The 27,967-nt window shown below is 39.4% G+C and overlaps 1 protein-coding gene across 1 annotated transcript in view; it reads right to left on the bottom strand.

The window, feature by feature from the left end:
- The window catches only part of dgat1a (diacylglycerol O-acyltransferase 1a), a gene marked incomplete at both ends in the record, with an annotated part of 129,003 nt that overhangs the window by 54,481 nt on the left and 46,555 nt on the right, over positions 1-27,967 (bottom strand). The window contains 7 exons of the mRNA XM_084312029.1: positions 3,534-3,646; positions 3,750-3,794; positions 4,385-4,426; positions 15,159-15,197; positions 15,820-15,923; positions 16,361-16,432; positions 21,037-21,165. Of these exons, the coding sequence (XP_084168155.1) occupies positions 3,534-3,646; positions 3,750-3,794; positions 4,385-4,426; positions 15,159-15,197; positions 15,820-15,923; positions 16,361-16,432; positions 21,037-21,165 (544 nt within the window). The remainder of the gene's footprint in view (positions 1-3,533; positions 3,647-3,749; positions 3,795-4,384; positions 4,427-15,158; positions 15,198-15,819; positions 15,924-16,360; positions 16,433-21,036; positions 21,166-27,967) is intronic.

Raw genomic sequence — 27,967 nt, 5'->3', positions numbered from 1 at the left:
GTTCTTTTTTCATCAGTGTGAGCACGCTTTTGCGTTTGAGTTGGTTATTTATTCCCCCGGTGTTCCATATCATTATATTCAAACTAGCCATAGTCTATACATGTTGCATTGTAATTTTTGGTAATGCTTCTAGAGTGCGAGGCAATAATAGATATACATCCCACTAGTGAGGTCCCGTTGAGAGCCGAGCTTAAAAACATACATATATACAAATAAAAATCCCCTACCCTTCCCTCCCACCGAGAGTCGTACAGGATTGTGTTCCATGAACACAACCTTTGCGTATGACTCCCTCCCTTGCACCACCGGATATCCCAGAATGATCCAATTATCCTTAACATTCCTATGTATACCATAGGATCTAACACTCTAAATTCTACCATAAGTAGAATGTCGACTGTGGCTTGGCCACTTTCCCGTAAAAAATAAATAAATAAAAATGTAAATGAGATAAAACTAAAAATAAAGACCAAAAATAAGCTTCAATTGTCATGCCCTAATCACTTACATTTTATATGAACTTGTGTAACTTATAGTAACCCATGAATAATATGAAGGTATTGAACTGAAGAGAGAGCCTCAATAAATCAGAGAGAGCGGATGAAAAAGAAAAAAACAAGTAAAAGGAAGAGAACATTAACTTAGATCTTAAAAGAGCATTGCTATGCTTAAACATCTAAAGTATAAATTGGAGAAGTAGTGGAATTATTTCCCATTAATAAAAAACAGTTTTTAAATACGTATATGCAGCATTTCCCCTGACCGGGGTGGGCGATGATCGTTGTGTAGAGTGATCTTTCTGCCGGCCGGCTATGATGGCTCTGTGGTTCTGCATCTAGATAGCTGTTGATTATTCCCCCGAGGGGCTACTGGTAGAGTGAATGACCACGTATTGCTGATATTCGAGAATGTTCCATATATCAAAGAATGCTTCGATGTTCTAGATTATTCCAATATGTCATTTTTACATTGTTTGAATGTTCCAGTATGTTCTGGAGTGTTCCAATCTTGAATCCAATATGTCCGCAATAATATAAACACGTCGGGGAAAGCATTCAAAAACTCTGAGCACGTAGGTCTCTCTGTCCCAAATCCTCGGTTATTAAAGATTGTACTATATGGTGACCTTGCATAACTGAGATTAAAAGGCCATTTATACACTATTCTGCGTGTTGTGCAGACAAGAATTTGGCTGCTTCTTCAGGCGAGTTGAGGAGAACCCTTGCTCCTTGTTTATCGACAATGCGAAGTATTGCAGGGTATATTAGTAGGGGTCTGTATTTCTCCAGGTATAGTTGAGACATCACCGTCTTGAACTTGGCACGCAGTTCCACTACATCACGACAATAATCTTCAAAGCAGTGTATTGGTACCTCCATGTATTTCAGATTGCCTTTCATCCTGCGAGTTTCACGAATAATCATTTATTTTATTCTGACTTGGCGCAGTATAACCAATATCACTCTGGGCTTAGCGTTATTGCCAATGGAGCGGGTCCCCAATCTGTAGCACTGTTCCACCTCTGGTACATTAGGAAGGATCTCTGTTCCCAAGATTTTCTGTAATTCTGTGGCAAACTCTTCAGGGTTTGCACATTTCACTGATTCGTCCAGACCGACAATACGAATATTCAGCTTGCGTTTTTGATATTCCATCTAGAATATTTTGGCTTTCTGTTCTTCATTGATTCGCTTAAGCTCCAACGTTATTTCGCTGAGCTCCGTCTTGATTTCTTTGTAGTTTCCCTTCATCTCAGCAGTTAGGTTAACGTTGTTAACCTCTATTTCATTGTAGATGCGAACGAAATTGTTTTCGTGGGCTTCCATTACTTTTTCCAGAGCCTCGGTGCGTTTAATCTGTGCGTCGGCGTCCGCTCTCAGCGCATCAATTTTGCCTTCAATAGATTCTTTAATATCATCTACTTTTTGAGTTATTATGCTAGTTATTGTCTTCCCCATTTCCTCCATTTTCCGGATGATATGTTCGGTGTCTGCGGAGGTGTTTGATGGGGTTGAACTTGAAGCGGCCACTGTCAAGTCTATATTTTCTGCTGCCAGCCGTACGAATCCTGATTCCTGCGGCGGGACCTCTACGACTGTTTTTGGACTCGTTGTGCCTTTCTTTGGTTTCATCTCGATTCTTTTGGTCAATATAGTTAGTTGATAGTCTCAGTTGATATATGCGTCAAGTTTTAAACGCATTAATGGTTTATAAATATGTTTTTAAAACGGAAAAAAAAATAACGGGTGAGCAGCTGTGTCACATGCGACCTACTCCATTCTAAAGCTAAAAGGTTATAGCCCTGCAAAGAAGGTAAACATCTCCATAGACTTTCAACGGTGGCAGACTGGGTATATTGATGGATATAACCCATAGCGCCCAATGTGTTAACACTTCCGGCGCCAACAGCAGAGGGCGCTGATGGCCCTTTAGTGCCAGTGCTTTATCCAATGTAGGATAGGACTTATTTGCGAGTGCTTAAAATATATCAAATATAATAGCAATAGATCTAAATAACACGGTGATCGTCGATGAGTTGCTTCCAGTCAACATGCATGAAACAGATAATTTTTTCATACATACATTTCCGTTTTATACCGTGATGAATATGAATATATTTCTAGAGCGTTCCGTCTCATCTCAATAAACTCCAGCAAATCGAGCTTCAATGTATTTAGTTAGAAATCGTGCCATTTGTCGCTTGATTTATGAATCGTTTTCAAATAAACGCTAGAAAATCGATATTATATGTGTCATCATGGGCGAACAGAAGCAGGGTCTGAAAAATCGCTTCTCTGTACTTTGGTCGGCGCGAACCTCACACACACACATGCTCCGAAGGCGGTGAAAGGAACATCTGATTAACCCAAGACTCGTAACTGAAAGTCCTTACCTCACATCTGATGTCCTGCAAAAAGATTAATCCAATTCCTGATCGTCATTCCAAATATTGATCGCGTTTATTGATCCAACATTATATATCCAAAACACATAATCCACGCTGCTCTGAGTGTCCCCAGTCAATGTGTTATAACGATACTGCATGCCTGAGAAGGAAAACCTGGACCGGACTTCTTAGATTGATGCACAGCACAGCCCCAGCCAGAGGGTTCCAATGATGTGCAATACCATCCGGGAGACGTTAGGCGGCGGTATTTGCCCTTTGCTAGCTCAGACCCATTCCCAATGATAACGTCAGGCTGGATGGATGAAAAATGAATGGATATAGCTAATAAAAGAAATATCGATTAAAACCAGAGATATCTCGGGTCTTGGCGCCCAGAGCATGGCGAGTTAACCCCAGAAATATCGAGGCTGGCCTCCAAAAGGTTAAAGACATTATCCCACACTGTTAATGGTCCTGTACTCGATGCTAAGACCTCCTCCATCACAGTATGGTAAGAGAGGAAAGATAAATGTGTGTGTATGTGTATGTGTGTGTGTGTGTGTGTGTGTGTGTGTGTGTGTGTGTGTGTGTGTGTGTGTGTGTGTGTGTGTGTGTGTGTGTGTGTGTGTGTGTGTGTTTGTCTCACCACCAGTCCTGGTAAAACTGTCTGTCTCCAAACTTCAGCAGCTCGGCAGTAAAGTTCATAGAAGAATGAAAAAACCAGTAGAAGAAGATTAACCAGATGAGATGATTAGGAACCTGAGGAGAGGAAATGAGAGGAGAAGAGAGGAGAGGAGAGAGAGTGACTTCATATGATGCGTTCAATCAATTTAAATGTCAGTGATGTGTCCGGTTTCCTCACAGCTAGTTTCAGCAGGCGCTCCACCATCCTGGAAAAGTCCATTTCCTGCCAGAGAGGGGAAGGAAACAGAGAGACAAGGTCACCCCTATGTAGAGAGATGGTATGTCACCCCTATGTAGAGAGATGGTATGCTCCAAGGCAGAATGGAGCATCATTAATAAGAATGTCATACTCAAGACATTAATTCATATCAAGCTACATAATCTAAAATCTCTAAGGCTGAGACCACTTATTGATTTATCGATAACTACATTTTTGCATGTAAAAAATATATAAATTTAAGTTTCAAATACTTTTTTCGTCGAAAAAAGTATTTAACGTTAGTTTGTGCGATATTTTTAATTGTATTTTTATATATATATATATTTTTTTAAATATAGATATATATATATTTTATAATAATAATCAAATAATCTATATTTATCGATAATTTTGTCCCGATTTATCGATTCTTCCAAATGGCATATCGTCTCAGGTCTCAGCCTTAAAAATCTCCAGCCAATCAGAATGAAGTATTCACTATGGCCAAGGTATTACTGAATATACATAAGAGGGAGAAGAGAGGAGAGGAGAGGAGATGGGAGAAAGGAGAGAAGAGAGGAGACAAGAGGAGAGGGGAGAGGAGGTTTGAGTACCTGGAATGGTTTCATAGAGTTCTGTATAGTCGGGACCATCCACTGTAATAGACAATATAACAGTTATATTATATATATATAGACATAGTGTGTGTGTTAGGGGTGTAACGATGCATCGATTAATCGAAATGCATCGATTCTAATGTGTTCGATTCGATGCATCGATTTGAATATGTTAGAATCTATTATAATCTAAATTAATCAAACTTTTTTTTTTTTATGTTTTTTTGTGTGTGTGTATTGTCTTTATTGACCTATAGTCCATTCATGCTGAGTGAATCAGTTCCCCCAGCCACATTTGTGTATTCAAAATTTTTTGGGGAATTAACTGATAGAAAATGTATCGAAAATGTATCTAATCGAATCGTGGTCAAATGAAGAGATTTCATGATGCATTGAATCGTTGCCTGAAGAATCATAATCGAATCGAATCGTTGTGAGGTTGAATCATTACACCCCTAGTGTGTGTGTGTGTGTGTGTGTGTGTGCGCGACAGTGGTTCTGGAGGTAGAGCAGTCGTCTGGTAATGCGGAGGTTCCCGGTTCGATTCCCGCTACTCCCGGGCAGCGTGTCGAAGTGTCCTTGAGCAAGACACTTAACCCCCAATTGCTCCCAATGTGCAGGTTGGCACTTTGCATTGTTGCCTCCGCCGTCGGTGTGTGAATGTGTGAGTGAATGGGTCAAGGTGAGGAACAAATTGTAAAGCGCTTTGGATAAAAACGCTATATACCGTACTTTTCGGACTATAAGCCGCGGCTTTTTTCCCCATTTTTCGACCCTGCGGCTTATATAACGGTGCGGCTTATATGTGGACCAAACCCGAAAATATTGCTTTTTTTACTGCATTGAAATGTTATTTATCTGTTCCCTTATTTGCTAAACTTAATACAACTTGTAAATGAGTTAATTCTTGTTATTTGTCCGACAGTATTGTGACAATCCCCTCTGTGCACGAACCCTTACATATGGTAATTAAACATTAAAACAACTGCGGTTTATAGTCCAGTGCGGCTTATATATGTACACATCATTTAATTTAGCTGCTGCGGCTTATAGTCAGGTGCGGCTTATAGTGCGAAAAGTACAGGTAAATGCAGCCATTTACCATTTGTGTGTCTGTGTCTGTGTTTTTCTGTGCGTATTATAAGGGTGGACACACACACACAAACAGACAAACGTCCTCCTTTACAGATTATAGACAAAGACCTCTTTTAAGTAGATGCCAAGCCTTACGAGCCAATGATCATAAAGTCAGCTGTCACTCCCTCTCTTCACTTAGCAGGAAGAAAAGAAGTGATGAGGGGACTCTCACTGCAGAGGGTGGTGAAAAACTAGAGCACTATAGCAGGGGTCAGCGACCTTAGGCACAAGGTATCTAAACCAAGCTAGCAAGTGTGTAAGAGAGGAACCCCCAGGCCCCTGCCTCAGTCCCAGGCCACCTCGACCCCCAGCCACCTCGACCCCCACCATTTTAAGCAAGAGAGCCTTCCATAATTTACTGGATTAGAATTAGGCCAGATCGCAAAACTCCCACTTGGCCCTACCCCTTCGTTTTGAGTGTGGCAACACTCGCGATTCTTTTGAGGGCCTAGGGGGCGACAGTGGATCAGGAGGTAGAGCGGTCATCTGGTAATCTGAAGGTTCCCGGTTCGATTCCAGCTCCTCCCGGCAGCAAGACACTCAACCCCTAATTGCTCCCAATGAGGAAGTTGGCACCTTGCATGGTTGCCTCCACCATCGGTGTCTGAATAGGTGAATGTGAGGCATACATTTTAAAGCCCTTTGGATAAAAGCGCTGTATAAATGCAGTCCATTTACCATTTAGGGGATCTAATCACAGGATGATAGGATATTCAAACTCATTAATTCTCAATAACTGTCAAACTAAATGTATGTAAATGAACAGTTTAGAGCCTTGGGATATGCGTGAGATTATGTGGAAAATAAATAATTGTTTCTTTAAATCAAAGTGTATTACAGTAAATATACTCCAGGTTCACTTTAAATCAAAGTGTAGTACAGTAAATATACACCAGGTTCACTTTAAATCAAAGTGTATTATAGTAAATATACTCCAGGTTCACTTTAAATCAAAGTGTATTATAGTAAATATATTCCAGGTTCACTTTAAATCAAAGTGTATTATAGTAAATATACTCCTGGTTCTCTTTAAATCAAAGTGTATTACAGTAAATATACTCCAGGTTCACTTTAAATCAAAGTGTATTACAGTAAATATACTCCAGGTTCACTTTAAATCAAAGTGTATTACAGTAAATATACTCCAGGTTCACTTTAAATCAAAGTGTATTATAGTAAATATATTCCAGGTTCTCTTTAAATCAAAGTGTATTGCAGTAAATATATTCCAGGTTCACTTTAAATCAAAGTGTATTATAGTAAATATACTCCAGGTTCACTTTAAATCAAAGTGTATTATAGTAAATATATTCCAGGTTATCTTTAAATCAAAGTGTATTACAGTAAATATATTCCAGGTTCACTTTAAATCAAAGTGTATTATAGTAAATATACTCCAGGTTCACTTTAAATCAAAGTGTATTATAGTAAATATACTCCAGGTTCACTTTAAATCAAAGTGTATTATAGTAAATATATTCCAGGTTCTCTTTAAATCAAAGTGTATTATAGTAAATATATTCCAGGTTCACTTTAAATCAAAGTGTATTATAGTAAATATACTCCAGGTTCACTTTAAATCAAAGTGTATTATAGTAAATATATTCCAGGTTCTCTTTAAATCAAAGTGTATTATAGTAAATATACTCCAGGTTCACTTTAAATCAAAGTGTATTATAGTAAATATATTCCAGGTTCTCTTTAAATCAAAGTGCATTATAGTAAATATACTCCAGGTTCACTTTAAATCAAAGTGTATTACAGTAAATATACTCTAGGTTCACTTTAAATCAAAGTGTATTATGGTAAATATACGCCAGGTTCACTTTAAATCAAAGTGTATTATAGTAAATATACTCCAGGTTCACTTTAAATCAAAGTGCATTATAATAAATATATTCCAGGTTCTCTTTAAATCAAAGTGTATTATAGTAAATATATTCCAGGTTCACTTTAAATCAAAGTGTATTATAGTAAATATACTCCAGGTTCACTTTAAATCAAGAAGTCCAACAAATAAAATTAGCTTTCCTAAATGTCAGATCACTGAATAATAAAACATTCTTAGTAAATGATCTGATTAAAGAAAATAACTTGGATTGCATCTGCCTAGTAGAGACATGGCTAAATAATGACACAGCTACATCAATAATGATAGAAGCTTGTCCACCAGACTATAACTTTTTTCAAATACCCAGAAAAAATAAAAGGGGCGGAGGAGTTGCAGCAATCTTCTCCTCAAAACTCTTGTTTAGAATCACAGAACTAGGCGAGTTCATGTCAATGGAATATCTTGCCATTGAACTAAAAACAGAATCAACTATTATTGTCACAATATACCGCCCGCCTAGACACTCACCAATATTTATACAGGAGCTCTCTGAACTGATCTCACTATGTGTTACCGGATATGATAAGGTGATCCTAAATGGAGACCTGAACATCCATTTTAATAAGAAAACAGACTCCAAAACTATGGAACTAAAAAATCTACTGGATAGCTTTGACCTAATACAGCATATAACAAATGCAACTCACCGGCTTGGGAATACACTAGACTTAGTTATAACAACAACTGGGCTAAGCATAACAAATATCTCAATAACTGAATTACCTCTCTCCGACCATCACTGTATATTTTTTGATACTCAAATAACCCTTACTAAAACAAAAAAAGAAATCATAGTTAAAAAGAGTCTCCTAAACGACAAAGCTGAATCAAAGTTCATTGATCTTATCAGACTACATGAACCACACAATCATGACAGCTCTCTAAATGAAATGGTAGAAAATCTCAATGATGCAATGTCATCTATATTAAATTCTGTCGCCCCATTAAAAACGAAAAAGAAGAAAACTAGAGCCTCGCCCTGGTTAAACTATAATACGGTCAACAAAGAAAAAAGGAAATGTCGTGCAGCGGAGCGAAAATGGAGAAAAACAAAAACCACCATATGCTGTGATATATACAAAGATGCTTTAACTGCTTATAATAAAACCATCCGCTTAGCAAGGAAAGATTACTTCTCTAAAATCATTACAGAAAATGCTGGAAACTCCAGAATCCTCTTTTCCACTATTAATGTACTACTCAACACTGCCCCTACACCTCCTCAGTCATCAACGGTTAAGTGTGAAGAACTTGCACTATTCTTTAACAACAAAATAACCTTGATCAGGGCCAGCATTACTCATGATGGAAATAAAGTTGATTGCGGCAAACCGTGCAATGTAACCATGAGAAGTTTCACATGCATCACATTAGATGTACTCTGCAAAACTGTCTCAGAATGTAACTCCTCCACCTCAGACATTGACCCTATACCTACAGCTTTCTTCAAACGGGTATTTAATAGTGTTTCAAGCCCTGTGCTAGATATCATAAACACTTCCCTTAGGACTGGTATTTTCCCGGATGCCTTTAAAACAGCAGTTGTAAAGCCATTACTAAAAAAACCTAACTTGGATAGTAATGAAATGGCAAATTATCGTCCAATATCCAACCTACCATTCATTAGTAAAGTACTTGAAAAGATAGTTTCAGTTCAAATAAATTCCTTTCTTGAAGAAAACAACATCTTAGAAGAATTTCAGTCAGGATTCAGAAAATATCATAGCACTGAAACTGCCCTCACCAAAATAATCAGTGACCTCAGACTAAACTCTGACGAGAATAAGATCTCCATCCTTATCCTGTTAGATCTCAGTGCAGCATTTGATACAATCGATCACGATATTCTAATCGATCGTCTTGAAAACCATGTCGGTTTCTCAGACCATGTGCTGGGCTGGTTTAAAACATACATCAGAGGGAGGAAATTCTATGTTAAACTAGGAGATCACATGTCTGATATATACGACAACAACTATGGAGTTGCACAAGGGAGTTGCTTAGGTCCTTTACTCTTCTCCCTTTACATGTTACCGCTGGGTGATATCATCAGAGAACATAATGTAGATTTCCATAGCTATGCGGATGATACACAACTGTACATATCTGCTGAACCAAATGATACAGCGATTAGCTCCATTACAGACTGCTTACTGGCAATAAATAAATGGATGAGTAAGAACTTCCTGAAACTAAACGAGAACAAAACTGAAATTCTAATTATCGGCTCCAAAACTAAAAAAGAAACATTAATAAAGAACCTGGGGGGACTAACCCCTTGGATCAAATCTGAGGTCACTAGTCTTGGGGTTATCATAGATTCAGAACTGAACTTCAATTCTCATATTAGCAAAGTGACGAAAACATCGTTCTTCCATCTCAGAAATATAGCAAAAGTACGACCATTTATTAATCAGAACGATGCTGAGAAGCTAATTCATGCATTCATATCTAGCCGGTTAGACTACTGTAATGCACTTTTCACAGGTCTCCCTAAGAAAACCACAGAGAGGCTTCAGCTAATCCAAAACTCTGCAGCCCGACTGCTAACTAGAACCAAAAGGAGAGAGCACATTAGTCCAGTCCTAGCCGCTTTACACTGGCTTCCTGTAACATTTAGAATTGACTTTAAGGTCCTTCTCCTTACATACAAAGCTCTAAATGGACAGGGACCTAGCTACATCGCCAACACTCTAATAAATTACACACCAGCAAGAACACTGCGATCATCAGCTGCTGGACTACTAGAGGCTCCCAGAAGCAGTCAAAAGAGGATCGGTAATGCAGCCTTTATCAACTATGCCCCAAAACTATGGAACAAACTACCCCAAAACATCAGGGAAGCCAACTCGCTAGACATCTTTAAAAGACAGCTTAAAACCTATCTCTTTGCTCAGGCATTTCACTGATAGATATCTGCTACCACCTAGTGGCAAGAGGAAACATCAGGGATATCCTGACACAACTTGTATTTATTCTTACCCTGCCTACTCTTTTACACTGCCTATCAAATTCATGTGTCGGTTATTGCACTTTTTACTTCTTACTGATGACTATTTTTAAACTGAATCATTTTAAACTATTCTTATTATTTGCTAGATCCAAATGTGAAACACTGATTATTTATGACTATTTTTAAACTGAATCATTTTATTCTTATTATTTGCTAGATCCAAATGTGAAACACTGATTATTTGTTCATGAATTACAGGAGTATTACTGAATAGAGAGCCTATTAGGATGCTAGATCCTAATGTGAAACACTGTGATTTGCCATATCTTGCTATGCTCGCTCATGCCTGTATTTTTTATGTCCGTTCTATTTTATAATTTTTTGACTATTTTTAAACTGAATTATTTTAAACTATTTTTACTATTTGTGTTACTGAAAACTGTAAGCGGAGAGCCTATTGGGATGCTAGATCCTAATGTGAAACACTGTGATTCTACCTGTCTATCTTTTTATGCTCGCTTATGCCTGTATTTTTTGCTGTTGTGAAGCACTTTGAACTGCAACCTCTGTATGAAAAGTGCTATACAAATAAAGTTATTATTATTATTATTATTATAGTAAATATATTCCAGGTTCTCTTTAAATCAAAGTGTATTGCAGTAAATATATTCCAGGTTCACTTTAAATCAAAGTGTATTATAGTAAATATACTCCAGGTTCACTTTAAATCAAAGTGTATTATAGTAAATATATTCCAGGTTCTCTTTAAATCAAAGTGTATTACAGTAAATATATTCCAGGTTCACTTTAAATCAAAGTGTATTATAGTAAATATACTCCAGGTTCACTTTAAATCAAAGTGTATTATAGTAAATATACTCCAGGTTCACTTTAAATCAAAGTGTATTATAGTAAATATATTCCAGGTTCTCTTTAAATCAAAGTGTATTATAGTAAATATATTCCAGGTTCACTTTAAATCAAAGTGTATTATAGTAAATATACTCCAGGTTCACTTTAAATCAAAGTGTATTATAGTAAATATATTCCAGGTTCTCTTTAAATCAAAGTGTATTATAGTAAATATACTCCAGGTTCACTTTAAATCAAAGTGTATTATAGTAAATATATTCCAGGTTCTCTTTAAATCAAAGTGCATTATAGTAAATATACTCCAGGTTCACTTTAAATCAAAGTGTATTACAGTAAATATATTCCAGGTTCACTTTAAATCAATGTGTATTATGGTAAATATACTCCAGGTTCACTTTAAATCAAAGTGTATTGCAGTAAATATATTCCAGGTTCACTTTAAATCAAAGTGTATTGCAGTAAATATATTCCAGGTTCACTTTAAATCAAAGTGCATTACAGTAAATATACTCCAGGTTCACTTTAAATCAAAGTGTATTACAGTAAATATACTCCAGGTTCACTTTAAATCAAAGTGTATTACAGTAAATATACTCCAGGTTCACTTTAAATCAAAGTGTATTACAGTAAATATACTCCAGGTTCACTTTAAATCAAAGTGTATTATAGTAAATATACTCCAGGTTCACTTTAAATCAAAGTGTATTATAGTAAATATATTCCAGGTTATCTTTAAATCAAAGTGTATTACAGTAAATATATTCCAGGTTCACTTTAAATCAAAGTGTATTATAGTAAATATACTCCAGGTTCACTTTAAATCAAAGTGTATTATAGTAAATATACTCCAGGTTCAATTTAAATCAAAGTGTATTATAGTAAATATATTCCAGGTTCTCTTTAAATCAAAGTGTATTATAGTAAATATATTCCAGGTTCACTTTAAATCAAAGTGTATTATAGTAAATATACTCCAGGTTCACTTTAAATCAAAATGTATTATAGTAAATATATTCCAGGTTCTCTTTAAATCAAAGTGTATTATAGTAAATATACTCCAGGTTCACTTTAAATCAAAGTGTATTATAGTAAATATATTCCAGGTTCTCTTTAAATCAAAGTGCATTATAGTAAATATATTCCAGGTTCACTTTAAATCAAAGTGTATTATAGTAAATATACTCCAGGTTCACTTTAAATCAAAGTGTATTATAGTAAATATATTCCAGGTTCTCTTTAAATCAAAGTGTATTACAGTAAATATATTCCAGGTTCACTTTAAATCAAAGTGTATTATAGTAAATATACTCCAGGTTCACTTTAAATCAAAGTGTATTATAGTAAATATACTCCAGGTTCACTTTAAATCAAAGTGTATTATAGTAAATATATTCCAGGTTCTCTTTAAATCAAAGTGTATTATAGTAAATATATTCCAGGTTCACTTTAAATCAAAGTGTATTATAGTAAATATACTCCAGGTTCACTTTAAATCAAAGTGTATTATAGTAAATATATTCCAGGTTCTCTTTAAATCAAAGTGTATTATAGTAAATATACTCCAGGTTCACTTTAAATCAAAGTGTATTATAGTAAATATATTCCAGGTTCTCTTTAAATCAAAGTGCATTATAGTAAATATACTCCAGGTTCACTTTAAATCAAAGTGTATTACAGTAAATATATTCCAGGTTCACTTTAAATCAAAGTGTATTATGGTAAATATACTCCAGGTTCACTTTAAATCAAAGTGTATTGCAGTAAATATATTCCAGGTTCACTTTAAATCAAAGTGTATTGCAGTAAATATATTCCAGGTTCACTTTAAATCAAAGTGCATTACAGTAAATATACTCCAGGTTCACTTTAAATCAAAGTGTATTACAGTAAATATACTCCAGGTTCACTTTAAATCAAAGTGTATTACAGTAAATATACTCCAGGTTCACTTTAAATCAAAGTGTATTACAGTAAATATACTCCAGGTTCACTTTAAATCAAAGTGTATTATAGTAAATATACTCCAGGTTCACTTTAAATCAAAGTGTATTATAGTAAATATATTCCAGGTTCTCTTTAAATCAAAGTGTATTACAGTAAATATATTCCAGGTTCTCTTTAAATCAAAGTGTATTATAGTAAATATATTCCAGGTTCACTTTAAATCAAAGTGTATTATAGTAAATATACTCCAGGTTCACTTTAAATCAAAATGTATTATAGTAAATATATTCCAGGTTCTCTTTAAATCAAAGTGTATTATAGTAAATATACTCCAGGTTCACTTTAAATCAAAGTGTATTATAGTAAATATATTCCAGGTTCTCTTTAAATCAAAGTGCATTATAGTAAATATATTCCAGGTTCACTTTAAATCAAAGTGTATTATAGTAAATATACTCCAGGTTCACTTTAAATCAAAGTGTATTATAGTAAATATATTCCAGGTTCTCTTTAAATCAAAGTGTATTATAGTAAATATATTCCAGGTTCACTTTAAATCAAAGTGTATTATAGTAAATATACTCCAGGTTCACTTTAAATCAAAATGTATTATAGTAAATATATTCCAGGTTCTCTTTAAATCAAAGTGTATTATAGTAAATATACTCCAGGTTCACTTTAAATCAAAGTGTATTATAGTAAATATATTCCAGGTTCTCTTTAAATCAAAGTGCATTATAGTAAATATACTCCAGGTTCACTTTAAATCAAAGTGTATTACAGTAAATATACTCTAGGTTCACTTTAAATCAATGTGTATTACAGTAAATATACTCCAGGTTCAAATAAATCAACGTGTATTACAGTAAATATATTCCAGGTTCACTTTAAATCAAAGTGTATTATAGTAAATATACTCCAGGTTCACTTTAAATCAAAGTGTATTGCAGTAAATATATTCCAGGTTCACTTTAAATCAAAGTGTATTGCAGTAAATATATTCCAGGTTCACTTTAAATCAAAGTGTATTACAGTAGATATACTCCAGGTTCACTTTAAATCAAAGTGTATTACAGTAAATATACTCCAGGTTCACTTTAAATCAAAGTGTATTACAGTAAATATACTCCATGTTCACTTTAAATCAAAGTGTATTATAGTAAATATACTCCAGGTTCACTTTAAATCAAAGTGTATTATAGTAAATATACTCCAGGTTCACTTTAAATCAAAGTGTATTACAGTAAATATATTCCAGGTTCACTTTAAATTAAAGTGTATTACAGTAAATATACTCCAGGTTCACTTTAAATCAAAGTGTATTATAGTAAATATACTCCAGGTTCACTTTAAATCAAAGTGTATTACAGTAAATATACTCCAGGTTCACTTTAAATCAAAGTGTATTACAGTAAATATACTCCAGGTTCACTTTAAATCAAAGTGTATTACAGTAAATATATTCCAGGTTCACTTTAAATCAAAGTGTATTACAGTAAATATACTCCAGGTTCACTTTAAATCAAAGTGTATTATAGTAAATATACTCCAGGTTCACTTTAAATCAAAGTGTATTACAGTAAATATACTCCAGGTTCACTTTAAATCGAAGTGTATTACAGTAAATATATTCCAGGTTCACTTTAAATCAAAGTGTATTACAGTAACTTTAAATCAAAGTGTATTACAGTAAATATACTCCAGGTTCACTTTAAATCAAAGTGTATTACAGTAAATATACTCCAGGTTCACTTTAAATCAAAGTGTATTACAGTATATATATTCCAGGTGCTTGTTGGACATAAAGGAAGATTGGTGCACCTTGTTATTGAGAAGCAATGAAATTGATTGGATTGATTTCCATATTAATCACACACCACAGATTAATGGAGTCAATAGAATTCATAGTTACTGTATGAATTATGTTTACATGACTGTATGTATGAGTGTGTGTGTGTGTGTGTGTGTTTTACCTGTTGTATCAAACCCACGAGCAGCTGCATGATGAAGAGCTGCAACAAAAAGGGATTTATCTTCAAAACACCAACAGCGTGTGTGTGTGTGTGTGTGTGTGTGTGTGTGTGTGTGTGTGTGTGTGTGTGTGTGTGTGTGTGTGTGTGTGTGTGTGTGTGTGTGTGTGTGTGTGTGTGTGTGTGTGTGTGTGTTAGGGAGGTGTCCATTCTTGAGGTTGGCTGTACTTTTGATTACAGCTTAGAAGAAGCCTTTCTAACCAAAGTGTTGAAATACCAACAGCTACAGCAGACCATCTCACAGCTAGGCTACAGATGTAAACTTCTAGTTTTTTATCTTTGACAGCCTAGGGCATGTGCACAAGTTGGTTGTGAGGGGCCTACAAATAGCCGGTCTCCCCAAAAGGAAGGCCAAGCCGTTAGCAAGGTACTGCTCAGTATCAGCTATTATAGGAAGTCGCTCAATTTGGAGGAGTTGTTTCCTTTACCCATGATTCATGTCCGATGTGTCCGACGAGTAGTTCAGCCATACTGTATGTAACAGCGTTCTGCCGTCCATGCACTTTGTAACTGGCTGTTCTTTCATACTTTCTGTATGAGGCTTCCTTGTACTTCTGTTCATGTGGACATGAATAAACATTTCAAATGTGTGTGTCTCTCTCACCATCTCAAGCAGCCTCCTCATTAGGAACCTAATCCGTATCCGTGGTGACCGAGGGAAGTTGAGCTCATAGCAGAGAGTTGGAGCAAACACAAAATAGTACATATCTAGAAGACACAAAGACATACACACACACACTTTAAACATTACATGGCATGTTTAAGATCCTCTTATGCTCTTATGAGTGCATTCATATCTAATAAAAAAATGCAGGGGGGAAAAAACAGATTTCTATCTATGGGTTCCTTAACCATGAAATAATGAGATCAATAGGTTACTTAACCATGAAATAATGAGATCAATAGGTTACTTAACCATGAAATAGTGAGATCAATGGGTTCAATAACCATGAAATGGGATATATGGGTTATGTAACCATGAAATAGGATGTATGGTTTACTTAACCATGAAATGGGATCTATGGATTCAATAACCATGAAATGGGATCTATGGATTCCTTGTGATCTCTTTCATATGCCACTATTAGTGTTGTAGCATTAAGATTCAGCCGTACAATGTGGTTAGCATCTGTTGTCATGGTTACCTCTGAGGGTCAGGTTGCCTGGGTACGAGATGTGAGTGTGTACAGCTGAACCATTCTGAGATACAGATGGACCTGAGAGAGAGAGAGAGGGGGAGAGAGAGAGAGAGAGAGAGAGAGAGAGAGAAGAAACAACAGACAGACAGAGATGGAGAGAGATAGACAGAGAGAGGGAGAGAGAGACAGAAGGAAAGACAGACAGAGAGACAGAGAAAGATAGAGACATAGCGACAGAGAGAGACAGGGGCAGAGAGAGAGACATATATAGAGAGACAGACAGAGAGACAAAGAAAGAAAAAGAGAGAGAGAAAGAGGGAAAGAGAGGGGGAGAAAGTGAGAGACAGACAGATAGACATCTATACAAGCGTAGATCCAAGATTTGGAGCAAATTATGTTCCATTGCTTCCAATAGACTGCAATACTAACAGAGGCCAGCAGAGGGAGACAGTACCACAAAAAACAAAGCACAAAGTTGAGAGAGTTGACTTCCAGGCCCAATTTCAGCTGTAGCTGTAATAATTTGTAGATCAACCGACCGACTGAGTGACCTATATGTTGTAATAGAGTACTTTTACCAATGGATGGCACTATTGCTAAATACCACCTCTGCTTGTAAACAGATGACTAGTACTTCCTGTTCATGCTGTATGATGCAACAAGCTAATAAAGCTCTGGTACTTTCACATTTACATTTTGTCATTTAGCTCCAAAAGCGGCTTACAGGTTCTGTATGACAAGTCATCAGGAAGGGTACAACTCTATCAGCTGAGTAACAATGTTCATCAAAGTGTTGCGTGTTACAGTGTAGGCAGGCATGCGTTCTTCATGGGACGGGGGTGCACTACGTTAGTTTAGTGCATGACAGTAAGGTTAGTTTGGGTTAGATTATTATTTTTTTTGGTAAAATGTATACAACACTATAGAGGTGAGAATCAAGAGGTTTATTTGTGACATACATACCAGGGCATACAGTGAAATGCGGGTGGTCTTGCCCGCATTGATTGTGCAAATACAATAATAAAATAGAATAAAATAGGCATTGAAAAAAAAGAAATAGATAAGACACAAGATATGCATGGTAAAAAGACATGCCGTCTCTGTTCTTGCAGCGTGTGACCGTAGGCGCTTGCCTGACCGCAGCAGCTTAAACAGGCTGTTGTTGGGGTGGTGAGGGTCTTTCATAATTTTGCAGGCTCTCTGGATGGATAGAGAGAGAGGTGCTGATTGCAGCTAAGACCTGAACTGGAAATGAGTCAGAGTGAGATAACAAAATAATAAAAGGTAAAGAAAGACTAGCAGTCCTAATAGGGGAGGACTTAACGAGAGCTGTGAGCTAGCAGCGGTCTATGTTGCTGCCTGCTATAAAGAGCTGTGAGCTAGCAGCAGTCTATGTTGCTGCCTGCTATAAAGAGCTGTGAGCTAGCAGCGGTCTATGTTGCTGCCTGCTATAAAGAGCTGTGAGCTAGCAGCGGTCTATGTTGCTGCCTGCTATAAAGAGCTGTGAGCTAGCAGCGGTCTATGTTGCTGCCTGCTATAAAGAGCTGTGAGCTAGCAGCGGTCTATGTTGCTGCCTGCTATACAGAGCTGTGAGCTAGCAGCGGTCTATGTTGAATGAATGAAAACTTTATTTAACAGATTGCAGAATGGGTACAATACAGTACGGCTCAATACATACAATTGTTAAGGGGATGCAGACCTGAGAAAGACGTTTGTCTTGTTTCCATCAGGGTCCCCCATTTTCAATTCATATAGACATTTATGACATACACAACATACATGACATTTATGGCATAGGGACATATAGGTATTTAGTACTGATACATTTGTGACCTAGGCGGTATTCAAATATACAGTACTGTTACCCCTAGATCCTGACAGAGTATATACATATGATGGGGAGGGGACTGTACATTAGGAGGGGGTGGGTGGGTGGGAGGGAAATATACATACGGCGGGGAGGGAATATATACATGCGGTGGGGAGGAGACTGTCTATTAGGAGGTGGTGGGGGTTTTGGGCATTTACGGTGGCCAGTTTCGAATTGCAGCCTCCCGTAGGTGCCCTTTAAGGGCGGTTTTGAATGTGGGCAGGGATTCACATTACTTTACAGCTTTGGGTAGGGCGTTCCACATTGTTGTGGCATAATTGCGAAACGTGTTTAGTCCCTTGTTTGAGCCGAATCTGGGTTTAACATGATTTGTTGAGCTTCCTCTGGTGTAGTGGTTGTGGTATTCACTGACCTTTGGGAAGTATTTTGACATGTACATGGGCACCCCGGTCGTATAGTGTATCTTGTAGACCAGGCCCATTGCAAGTTGCTGTACTCTGTTGCTGCCTGCTATAAAGAGCTGTGAGCTAGCAGCAGTCTATGTTGCTGCCTGCTATAAAGAGCTGTGAGCTAGCAGCAGTCTATGTTGCTGCCTGCTATAAAGAGCTGTGAGGTAGCAGCGGTCTATGTTGCTGCCTGCTATAAAGAGCTGTGAGCTAGCAGCGGTCTATGTTGCTGCCTGCTATAAAGAGCTGTGAGCTAGCATCAGTCTATGTTGCTGCCTGCTATAAAGAGATGTGAGCTAGCATCAGTCTATGTTGCTGCCTGCTATAAAGAGATGTGAGCTAGCATCAGTCTATGTTGCTGCTTGCTATACAGAGCTGTGAGCTAGCATCAGTCTATGTTGCTGCTTGCTATACAGAGCTGTGAGCTAGCAGCAGTCTATGTTGCTGCCTGCTATAAAGAGCTGTGAGCTAGCATCAGTCTATGTTGCTGCTTGCTATACAGAGCTGAGAGCTAGCATCGGTCTATGTTGCTGCTTGCTATACAGAGCTGTGAGCTAGCAGAAGTCTATGTTGCTGCTTGCTATACAGAGCTGTGAGCTAGCATCAGTCTATGTTGCTGCCTGCTATAAAGAGATGTGAGCTAGCATCAGTCTATGTTGCTGCCTGCTATACAGAGCTGTGAGCTAACAGCAGTCTATGTTGCTGCCTGCCATAAACCAAGGGACAGTGAGTGACAGTCATCTGACACACGTTGACGCTGTTATATTTGATGAGTTATTTAATTTTTTTCATTGACAATCAGATTTTCCATTTTCTACTTCTACTGTAATGTATTTTCTGTATTTATTTTAATTGACTTGAATTGAGAGAGACAGCAAGCTATATGAGACAGAGAGAGATATGGAGATAGATATGGAGAGAGTGATAGATATGGAGAGAGAGAGAGATGGATATATATATATATATATATATATATATATATATATATATATATATATATATATATACAGAGATGGAGAGATATGGAGAGATATGGAAAAAGAGATGGGGAGAGAGAAGAGAGAGAGATATGGAGAGAGAGAGAGGTATATATATATGGAGAGAGAGCTATGGAGAGAGGGAGAGAGATATGGAGAGAGGGAGACAGAGATGGAGAGCGGGAGAGATATGGAGGGAGAGATATATGGAGAGAGAGATATGGAGAGACAGAGAGAGATATGGAGAGAGAGATATGGAGAGAGGGAGAGTAAGGCTGAGACAATATGACATTTGGAAGAATTGATAAATCGGGACCAAATTATGGATAAATATCGATATTTGTATTAGTAATTTAAACAACAAATTTATGTTTATTTTGCAGCAATTATTTTTCGTTGCCGCCATCTTTAGTGTTACAGATTTCCCCATTCAAAACTACCACAGTGATCCTTCTCATTTTATAGTCGGTGGTCTCTGGATGTGATGGAGGAGTGCACTGCATATTGAATGCACAGTGCAGAGTTGCAATTCAACTGAATTTACATGAAATGGGGATGTTTTGACTAAAACATGCCACAACAGCTAGTATTTCAGTATAGTATAAAGTATTAAAAACCCTGATTTCACAGTAATCTCAGTCGTCTCAGCCTTAAGCGAGAGACAGAGAGATTCAAGATTCAAGATTAAATAATTGTATTTCAAACCACAGTGTTAGTTTGGCTACATTTGCCATTGTCCGGCAAAACATTTGAAAATAAATTAAAGAGGAACGCCCCCCCCCAAAAAAAATTTAAATATAAAACTGCCAGAAACTATACACTGTTTGAAAAGGAGATGGAAGAAACAAAGCTTATCTGTTTCCATCCCCCATCATTCATTCATTCATTCATCAATAACTATATTATATATAATATTATATATACTTCAGCAAGTATATGACACGATTACCAATACATATGATACAATACAATTTGCAAATACTTCAACTACACACAACACAATCATACATGCACACACACACATACACATACACATACACACACACACACACTAGACTATACTCTCATGTCACCCTTCAAATCATTCTCATACAATACGTTGGTCTTCCTCCCTGGTATAATTTGTGAACACCATCTTTTTGAACTTCCTCTTTAATATATTTATAGATTGACTCGCTTTGATCTCCTCCTCCAGATTATTCCACAAGGTGACTCCACACAGAGAAATACACATAGCCTTCCTGGTTGTTCTTGAAGATTGCTGTTCCAGTTTGAGTTTCCCTCTAAGGTTATATCTTTGGAGCCCAGCTCTCTCACAGAACAATTTCTGTATCTTGTCAGGAAGGCTGTGGAGAGATATGGAGAGAGACAAAGAGATGGAGAGAGATAAAGAGAGGGAGAGCTCTGGTGTGTTTTTGCTCTACTTACAGGAGTGGGATCTGGTCATAGTGGCGGCTTTAGCCTGGTGGATCTCTCTGCACCAGCGGTTGGTGTCTCTATAAGAAAACAGCTTCAGGAACAGAACCGAGTAGACCAATAGAGACACCACCCCCCCCACTGAGAGAGAGAGAGAGAGAGAGCGAGAGAGAGAGAGAGAGAGAGACACACATTTTAATACTTTATTTGGTTCCACAAATTATATTACATAAACAGGGAATCAAATGTATCGGGGCCAAGCAGCACTGAACACTTAAGGGTACACATAGCACCTCCTTCTCCACGTGGCTAAGCTGCCGATAATAGCTAAGACAGAGCAATATTTGGCAATTTGTTTGGCTTTTCTTTTAGACATTGCAGCAATTCTCAGACCGGTCATGGTGCATTTGTATACATGGCCAAGACTTCCGAACACAAGTACACTATATCTACACCTATACCCAAGGTCAGCCATCACACTGAGCAGTGGTTGGTATTTGATATACTTGTCCCGGAAGGCCTGGTCCATGTACAGATCAAAGGTACAGCCTACTTCTATGACCAGCACCTCCCTGTGGCTGGTGTCAACAAAAACAACGTCCGGTGTATTGGGTATGTTAGCAAAGACATCGTTGGTAAGGCCAAACCACTCTGGTTTCACTCTGGCATGTTTGTACATTGCTGCACTAGATGGTGATATGTTCCATACCACATCAGACACAATGTCCACAATACGGTCATGACGAGCGATGTACAGGTGTTTGTATGCATTACATCCGTTTGTTATGTGTGCAATGGATTCTAGGTGTTGTGAATCCTGATGGTTTAAACAGAATGGACTGAGTTTGAGGATACCAAGTGGACAGATTGTATTGAGTGGGTAATACCTGCAGTCTTGCTTTGATGGTAAATTTTAAAAACATCCTCACCAACAGCGGCGTTCTTAAACACTGAGGCGTTTTCCGACGCATCTCGCTCTCAAATGAATGAAATTAGGTTGCTCATGCGTAACATATGGCTTTGCGTCCGTGCAATTGGCGTATATTTAAATGAGGTAATATGGGTGGAAAATCTCCCCTTTCTATGTAAATGAGCCCCTAAACAGGTGATCATGGCAGCAGTAATTGTAGCAGACCGTGAAAGAATATAGAATATCTCGAACGACAATATCAAATCAAGATATTGAGCATCGTACTTATTTAAATATCGTTATATAACGTTATGGGCTTTGGCTTAATGCTTGTATAAACATAATCCAATTTGAGCGACAAATATAAAGCCACATGCAGAGATATATCGCTATAGTGGCTGTATACAGCGCGCACCTGCACGTATTGGGACGGAGAAGAGTTACCGTTATAGTTTGCGAGCCAGTCTCACCCACGTTACGTATTGGAACGGAGAGAAAGATACCGTTTGTTGGGGAAGAAAAAAGTGAGAGAGAGGAGAGAGTTGTTTTTTGCTACAACGCTGTATGGTAACGTTGGTGAAGTGAATTACCAGTTAAAAAACGGTATCGTAATATCGCCAAAGCCAGGAGAAGTGCAGTGACATACTCCAACACCGAAGACCAGCGTTTTGGACTATAGGAACCTTCCGTACGAGGCCCCCTCTATCCAGCGACTACCCGACTGGTTGCATGTACATTTTATTAGCCCCAGTTTAATGTTACACATTAAATGTAATAATTCAACTCTGTACCCCTGTCCCCTCTAGTTAATAAGAGTGTCCGCCACTTTGTGTACATTTAATATTGGTTAATATATCATTTAGTATTTGCCAAGCTCATTATTTAAATACAGTCAGGGTTGTGTAGCCCCTTAGCTACAGTCTGTTTGTTATTTCTTCCCTATATAAGTGACCTTAGGTTTTATGGAAGGCGCTATATAAAACGAAGTTATTGTTATTATTATAAAATGTATAATTAATTAATAATAACCTTCACTAGAATATAATTTAATTATGAAATCAAATATAGGCCAGGGCTTTACAACTTAATAAAGAGATTGAATACAATTAAATGGGATATAAACGGAATATAGCCCAATATGATTATATTATTTCATTGTATATGGTACATTTAATTTAGTTCCTATCCGATATTCTTTATTAAGTTGTAAAGCCCTGGGCCCTCATTTATCAACAATTCTTAGAAAGTGTTCTATCTTTGTTCTTAAGCACAGAATTTAGAATGTGTGTACGCACAGAAAAAATCGGGATTCATCACACGTGCGTACACGGGTCGTACGCACACTCCGTGTTGATAAATACCTCTTTGTTCTACCATCAATGCTCGTGCATGATTATCCATATATGGTCATGAAACACCCCCCATGGGATGTGAAATAATGGACTGACCCGAGCAAACTATGAGAAACTCCACGAGCAAGATTGTTCACGGAACCAAGAAGACACAACCCGTGTTATGGGATAAATAAAAGGCTGGCGGACTTGTACATGGTGATGTCAGATATCAAAGACTCCCTAAGACCATTGCTGCAATTCTGCCTGGACAGCTCAAAATACTAATAAAGACCGTTCGTTAACCACTGTTTGCCGTTGGTGTGTCATTATAACCATGCTGGAATATGAATGCCTTTATTCATTTTGTTCGATTGGCTACCGGGTATAATATGATTTGTACTAGAGGCATACAATCTATTTTGTTGTCGGTATTAGGTAGCCTATATGAATTACATAATAGCAGCCATAGCCTACATTATGCAACAGTAACTTGCACATATAATATATTATAATAACACACAGCCCTGCGAAGCCTGCATACAGTAACTAACTTGATCATTAATCTAGCTGTTGTATCTTTACGCTTATGAAAACATTAAATAATATGTATAGGCTATAGGCCGTCGCTTTGCATTAATAGTAGGTGTTGTGAAGGGCCAGATTAAACCGAATATATATATTTATTTATATATATATATTTAATTGTATTTGTATATTCTCTAATATTCCCTGATATCCCTTGTATATTCCTTGTACAATATGCATTGAATATCCATTCTAGCCTACTGAACATCCCATAATAGTCTCCATTCTACTATTGGTCGAGACCTTGGTGCCAGGCTGCCATACCCCTCAGACCCAGTTCAAACGTACCGCTCCACATGTACGAACAAGTCCTAGTTCCGCGTAGGAATCTGGCTACCGCACCACTAATGGGACTATTTGTTCATAGTGCGTATATATACTGCGCTACTAAAGTAGGACTTTCTTTTCAGTCCAGTTTCTTACCCTCCAATAGAGTCACAGACGTAAAGCCTCCCCGCGACGCCACGTGTGGGAGTAAGGCCAAGTTCGCCTACCATCGGTATTGAGACATCGTGTATATTAATATTTGAATAGTCATATTTGGCACTATATCGTCGAGTTGGACGTAGTCTATTAAGCTAATAATAGTCTGTTAATATATAGTGCTTCGTGCGGTGAGAATACTACCGTAGTCAGTACCCCATCGTTTCGGGCAGAGAACTGGCTGCTTACCCAGGGTGGTTGACCCCATGTGAAGCTGCACCCGAGGAGCCCCAGAGCCGACGAGCGAGTGGACCTGTATACCGGATTATTCTACCGACGACAGCCCGCCTTCCCAGGCACGGATTATGCTTTGTATACTTTGATTATTCCATGGATAAAGACCCCCGACACTGCCGTGTGTTGGAACCCCCCCCCCTGGAGAGGACGCAAGGTGAGGAGACGCTCTGCAAGACGAGGTCGCTTCACGTCTCTCCCCCGTGGACCGGAGAGAGCCGGCCCACAAAGAGTCCACCTGCTTTCATCTGTGGTCCAAGGATCGCCGGCGCATTGAACGGCACTACAGTGGGTTCACCTGGGATACCCTTGGCCGGACGAGGCAGCCGGATTCTACCCACCCCCCCCTCCTACTCCTGTCGGCTTACAAGCGACCGGATTAACCCCCTCTAGTGTATCTAGTATATAATCATTAAAGTATCATTGCTGTTATTCCTTAACTATTCCAGGTCGTATATTTACCACCTGCGCCTTCAGAGATTGGACATTCTCTATTGATATACCGACGAATACTCTTTGCCATAAAAGTGCATACTATTTCAATTCATAAATGTAATTAAGTGATTAAGTGCTTGTTCTACACACCATCGCTGTGTAGAAATAAAGACCTGTTTCGACTTCGTACATTTGTGTTGGATCCGTTTCATCTACGTGAGAGTGTTTATGATAATATATTTATGCCGTGTACTGGGTGGCCGAATATTAAGTACAAAGGTAGTGGTAGTAAGTATCATATCTAGTAATACAGTCAGGGAATTGTACCCCTCAGTTACAATTGGTCCTTCGAGCCGGATGGTAATTAGTGTAATATTAATATAGTGTTATTAATATTGAAATGGCCTATGATGAACACTCCACGAAACGATCCTCCTAACCAACGCCCGCAGCGCGAACGACGGCTCCCTCAGTACTTAGAGGCTTACGCTGTCAGTCAACAACCTAGTCTTCTACTAACAGTAAACGCGGTAAAACTAGAAAGTAAAAGTATGTCTAACCCCAACGCCCAGACTACCCCGACCATAGAGGCCCCTACGGGCTCTAATGTAACTGACCAAGTTCACGGTGGGGACCAGTGGGAACCAGACATGACTTCACACCCCGCCAGTACTGAAGAAGTAGTCCCCGATGAGTCCCGGGAGGAATACAACGCTACCGAGAGAGAACTCGGCACGGAAGAAGACGGGGAGAGCACCGTGGAGATAGAGCTCCAAGGCTCCGCAAGGAGTACCCCGAGGGAAGGCTCCCCTATACAACCGCCTTCTCCCAGCGAGGCAGAGAGGACCCTACAGCAGGCCTTCCTCATCAGCCTGAACGCCGCTGCTGAACGCGACCGACTGCAGATCCAGCAGCGAAGCGAACACGAGCAGATACGTCTAGAAATAAGACGCATTCAGATGGAAGAGAATGTGGCCCGAGAACGAGCCGGTGCTCAACGGGACGCAGCGCGCGACAGACAGCAGTCGCAACTAATAGAACAGCTGATCAGACGGACAACACCCTCTCCCTCCGCCAGAGGCTCCAGGAACTCGTCTAGACACACCTCCAGGGCGGCATCCCCTAGCCGAGTAAACAACCCTGAACTTGACCAACAGACGAGGTCTATACCCCCCACAGACCACCTCCCCCCACCGGTCCAAGCGAGACCTAGCAACCGGGAAGGAGCAGCACATCCTGTGGAGAGGCTAAACCAGAGACTACAAGCACTGGATGACCTAACTGAAGACGAAGAGGAAGAGGAGGAGAACCACGCCCGAAGACAGCACAGTACTCTACCGGACCAGGAGGCCCGGTACAGCCCAGGCTATACTCCCGCGGAGCTGCGCTACAGACCCCCGACTCTATACCCGGGTGAGCACGACGCACGACCCGCACCGAGGAACAGCACCTGGACAAGCGGGCCATGGTACACTGCCGGTACCAGCCCATACCAAGGAGCGGGAGGAGACTCGCCTAGGAGGCCTCTCCCCCAACGCTCGCCGATGTATCCACAGTCAGCGTCATACATTGGCACGCCTATGGTACCCGACTTCACCCAAGAGAACCGGGCCCAGTATACAGAACTCCGCATGTGTCTGGAGACCATGTTGGTGGATGTATTGGATGAACGCCACAAATACGCCATCCTACTGAAGCACTTAAAGGTACCCCGCGCACATAATATAGCGCTCGCCTACGCGACTTCCACCACCCCATACACAGCAGCGCTGGTAGCATTGGACCAGAGGTATGGGCGCATATGGGATTACGTGATCCAGGAGATCCGACACATCGACCGCTTACCCCCAGCAATAGACAATCGAGCACTGGACGACCTGTCCATCAGAGTGCAGTCCCTGGTAGGGATGTTGGGAGCGCAAAGAGAGAAGGGGAGGCATGAACTTTACGCCAACTCAAATGTGGAAAGGATCCTGGAGAAGCTGCCGCCCGCTCGTCAGGAGCGCTTTAGGCGGCAGAGGGACCACAGAGACCCGAATGGCCCCGAACCGAACCTCCTCGATCTAGCAGACTTCCTGGCGAGAGACGTCAGCAGCCTACTGCTAGATACATTCGGACGGAGCACCCCTGGCTCCAGAGAAGGAACCAGACGACTAAATGATGGAAGAAGATCGGTGACTGTGATGCACCAATCGGAGTCAGTACCGAGCAGCAGGAGCCACAGTACCCCCTCCAGAACGGAGAAGTGGAAGATAGTGTGCCCCTACTGTGAGAAAGAACACTGGCTAGCGCAATGTGACTCCTTCCCCAAGCTGAACGCGGAGGAAGCAGGTCAATGGATAAAGTCCAACAAGCGCTGTTTTCGCTGTGCGCGCTCACACATGGCAGCCGAATGCCGCTTAAAGAAAAGGTGCACCAAGTGCGATGGAGCCCATCTGGACATACTTCACGACAGTAACAGACGGCGCCCTTCACCTGCACCATCCAGCCGCAAAGCGAGCGTCATGTACATCGATCCCGCCAGCAGCAGTGGAGCCCGAGTACTCCTAAAAGTAGTGCGTGTGACACTAAGCTACCAGAATAAAGTCCTGGACACTTACGCCGTCCTCGATGACGGGTCAGAGAAGACCCTGCTGCTCGCCTCCGCTGCGGCCCAGCTAGGGCTGCGGGGAAGCGAAACCCAAATGACAATTCGGACAATAAGACGAGATTTGAAGACGATAAAGGGCGAGAATGTCTCATTCTCTATCGCAGCAAGCGGCCAGCCTGAGCGACGGTACCAGATTGCAGACGCTTTCACCAGCCAAGAAATAGGACTGTTGCGGTACACATACCCCGTCGCCAAGCTGATGGAGAAATATGCACATCTGCGCAAGTTACCGATCCCGCTCATAGACAATGCTATGCCGACCTGTTGATAGGCTCCGACCATGCAGACCTCATTGTCCCGATAGACCGAGTT

The sequence above is a fragment of the Notolepis coatsorum genome, assembly GCF_963971535.1.
Source record: "Notolepis coatsorum genome assembly, chromosome: 4".
Taxonomy (NCBI): Eukaryota; Metazoa; Chordata; class Actinopteri; order Aulopiformes; family Paralepididae; genus Notolepis; species Notolepis coatsorum.
The sequence above is the reverse complement of the archived record's forward strand: the minus strand, read 5'-3'. Positions and strand labels throughout refer to the sequence as shown.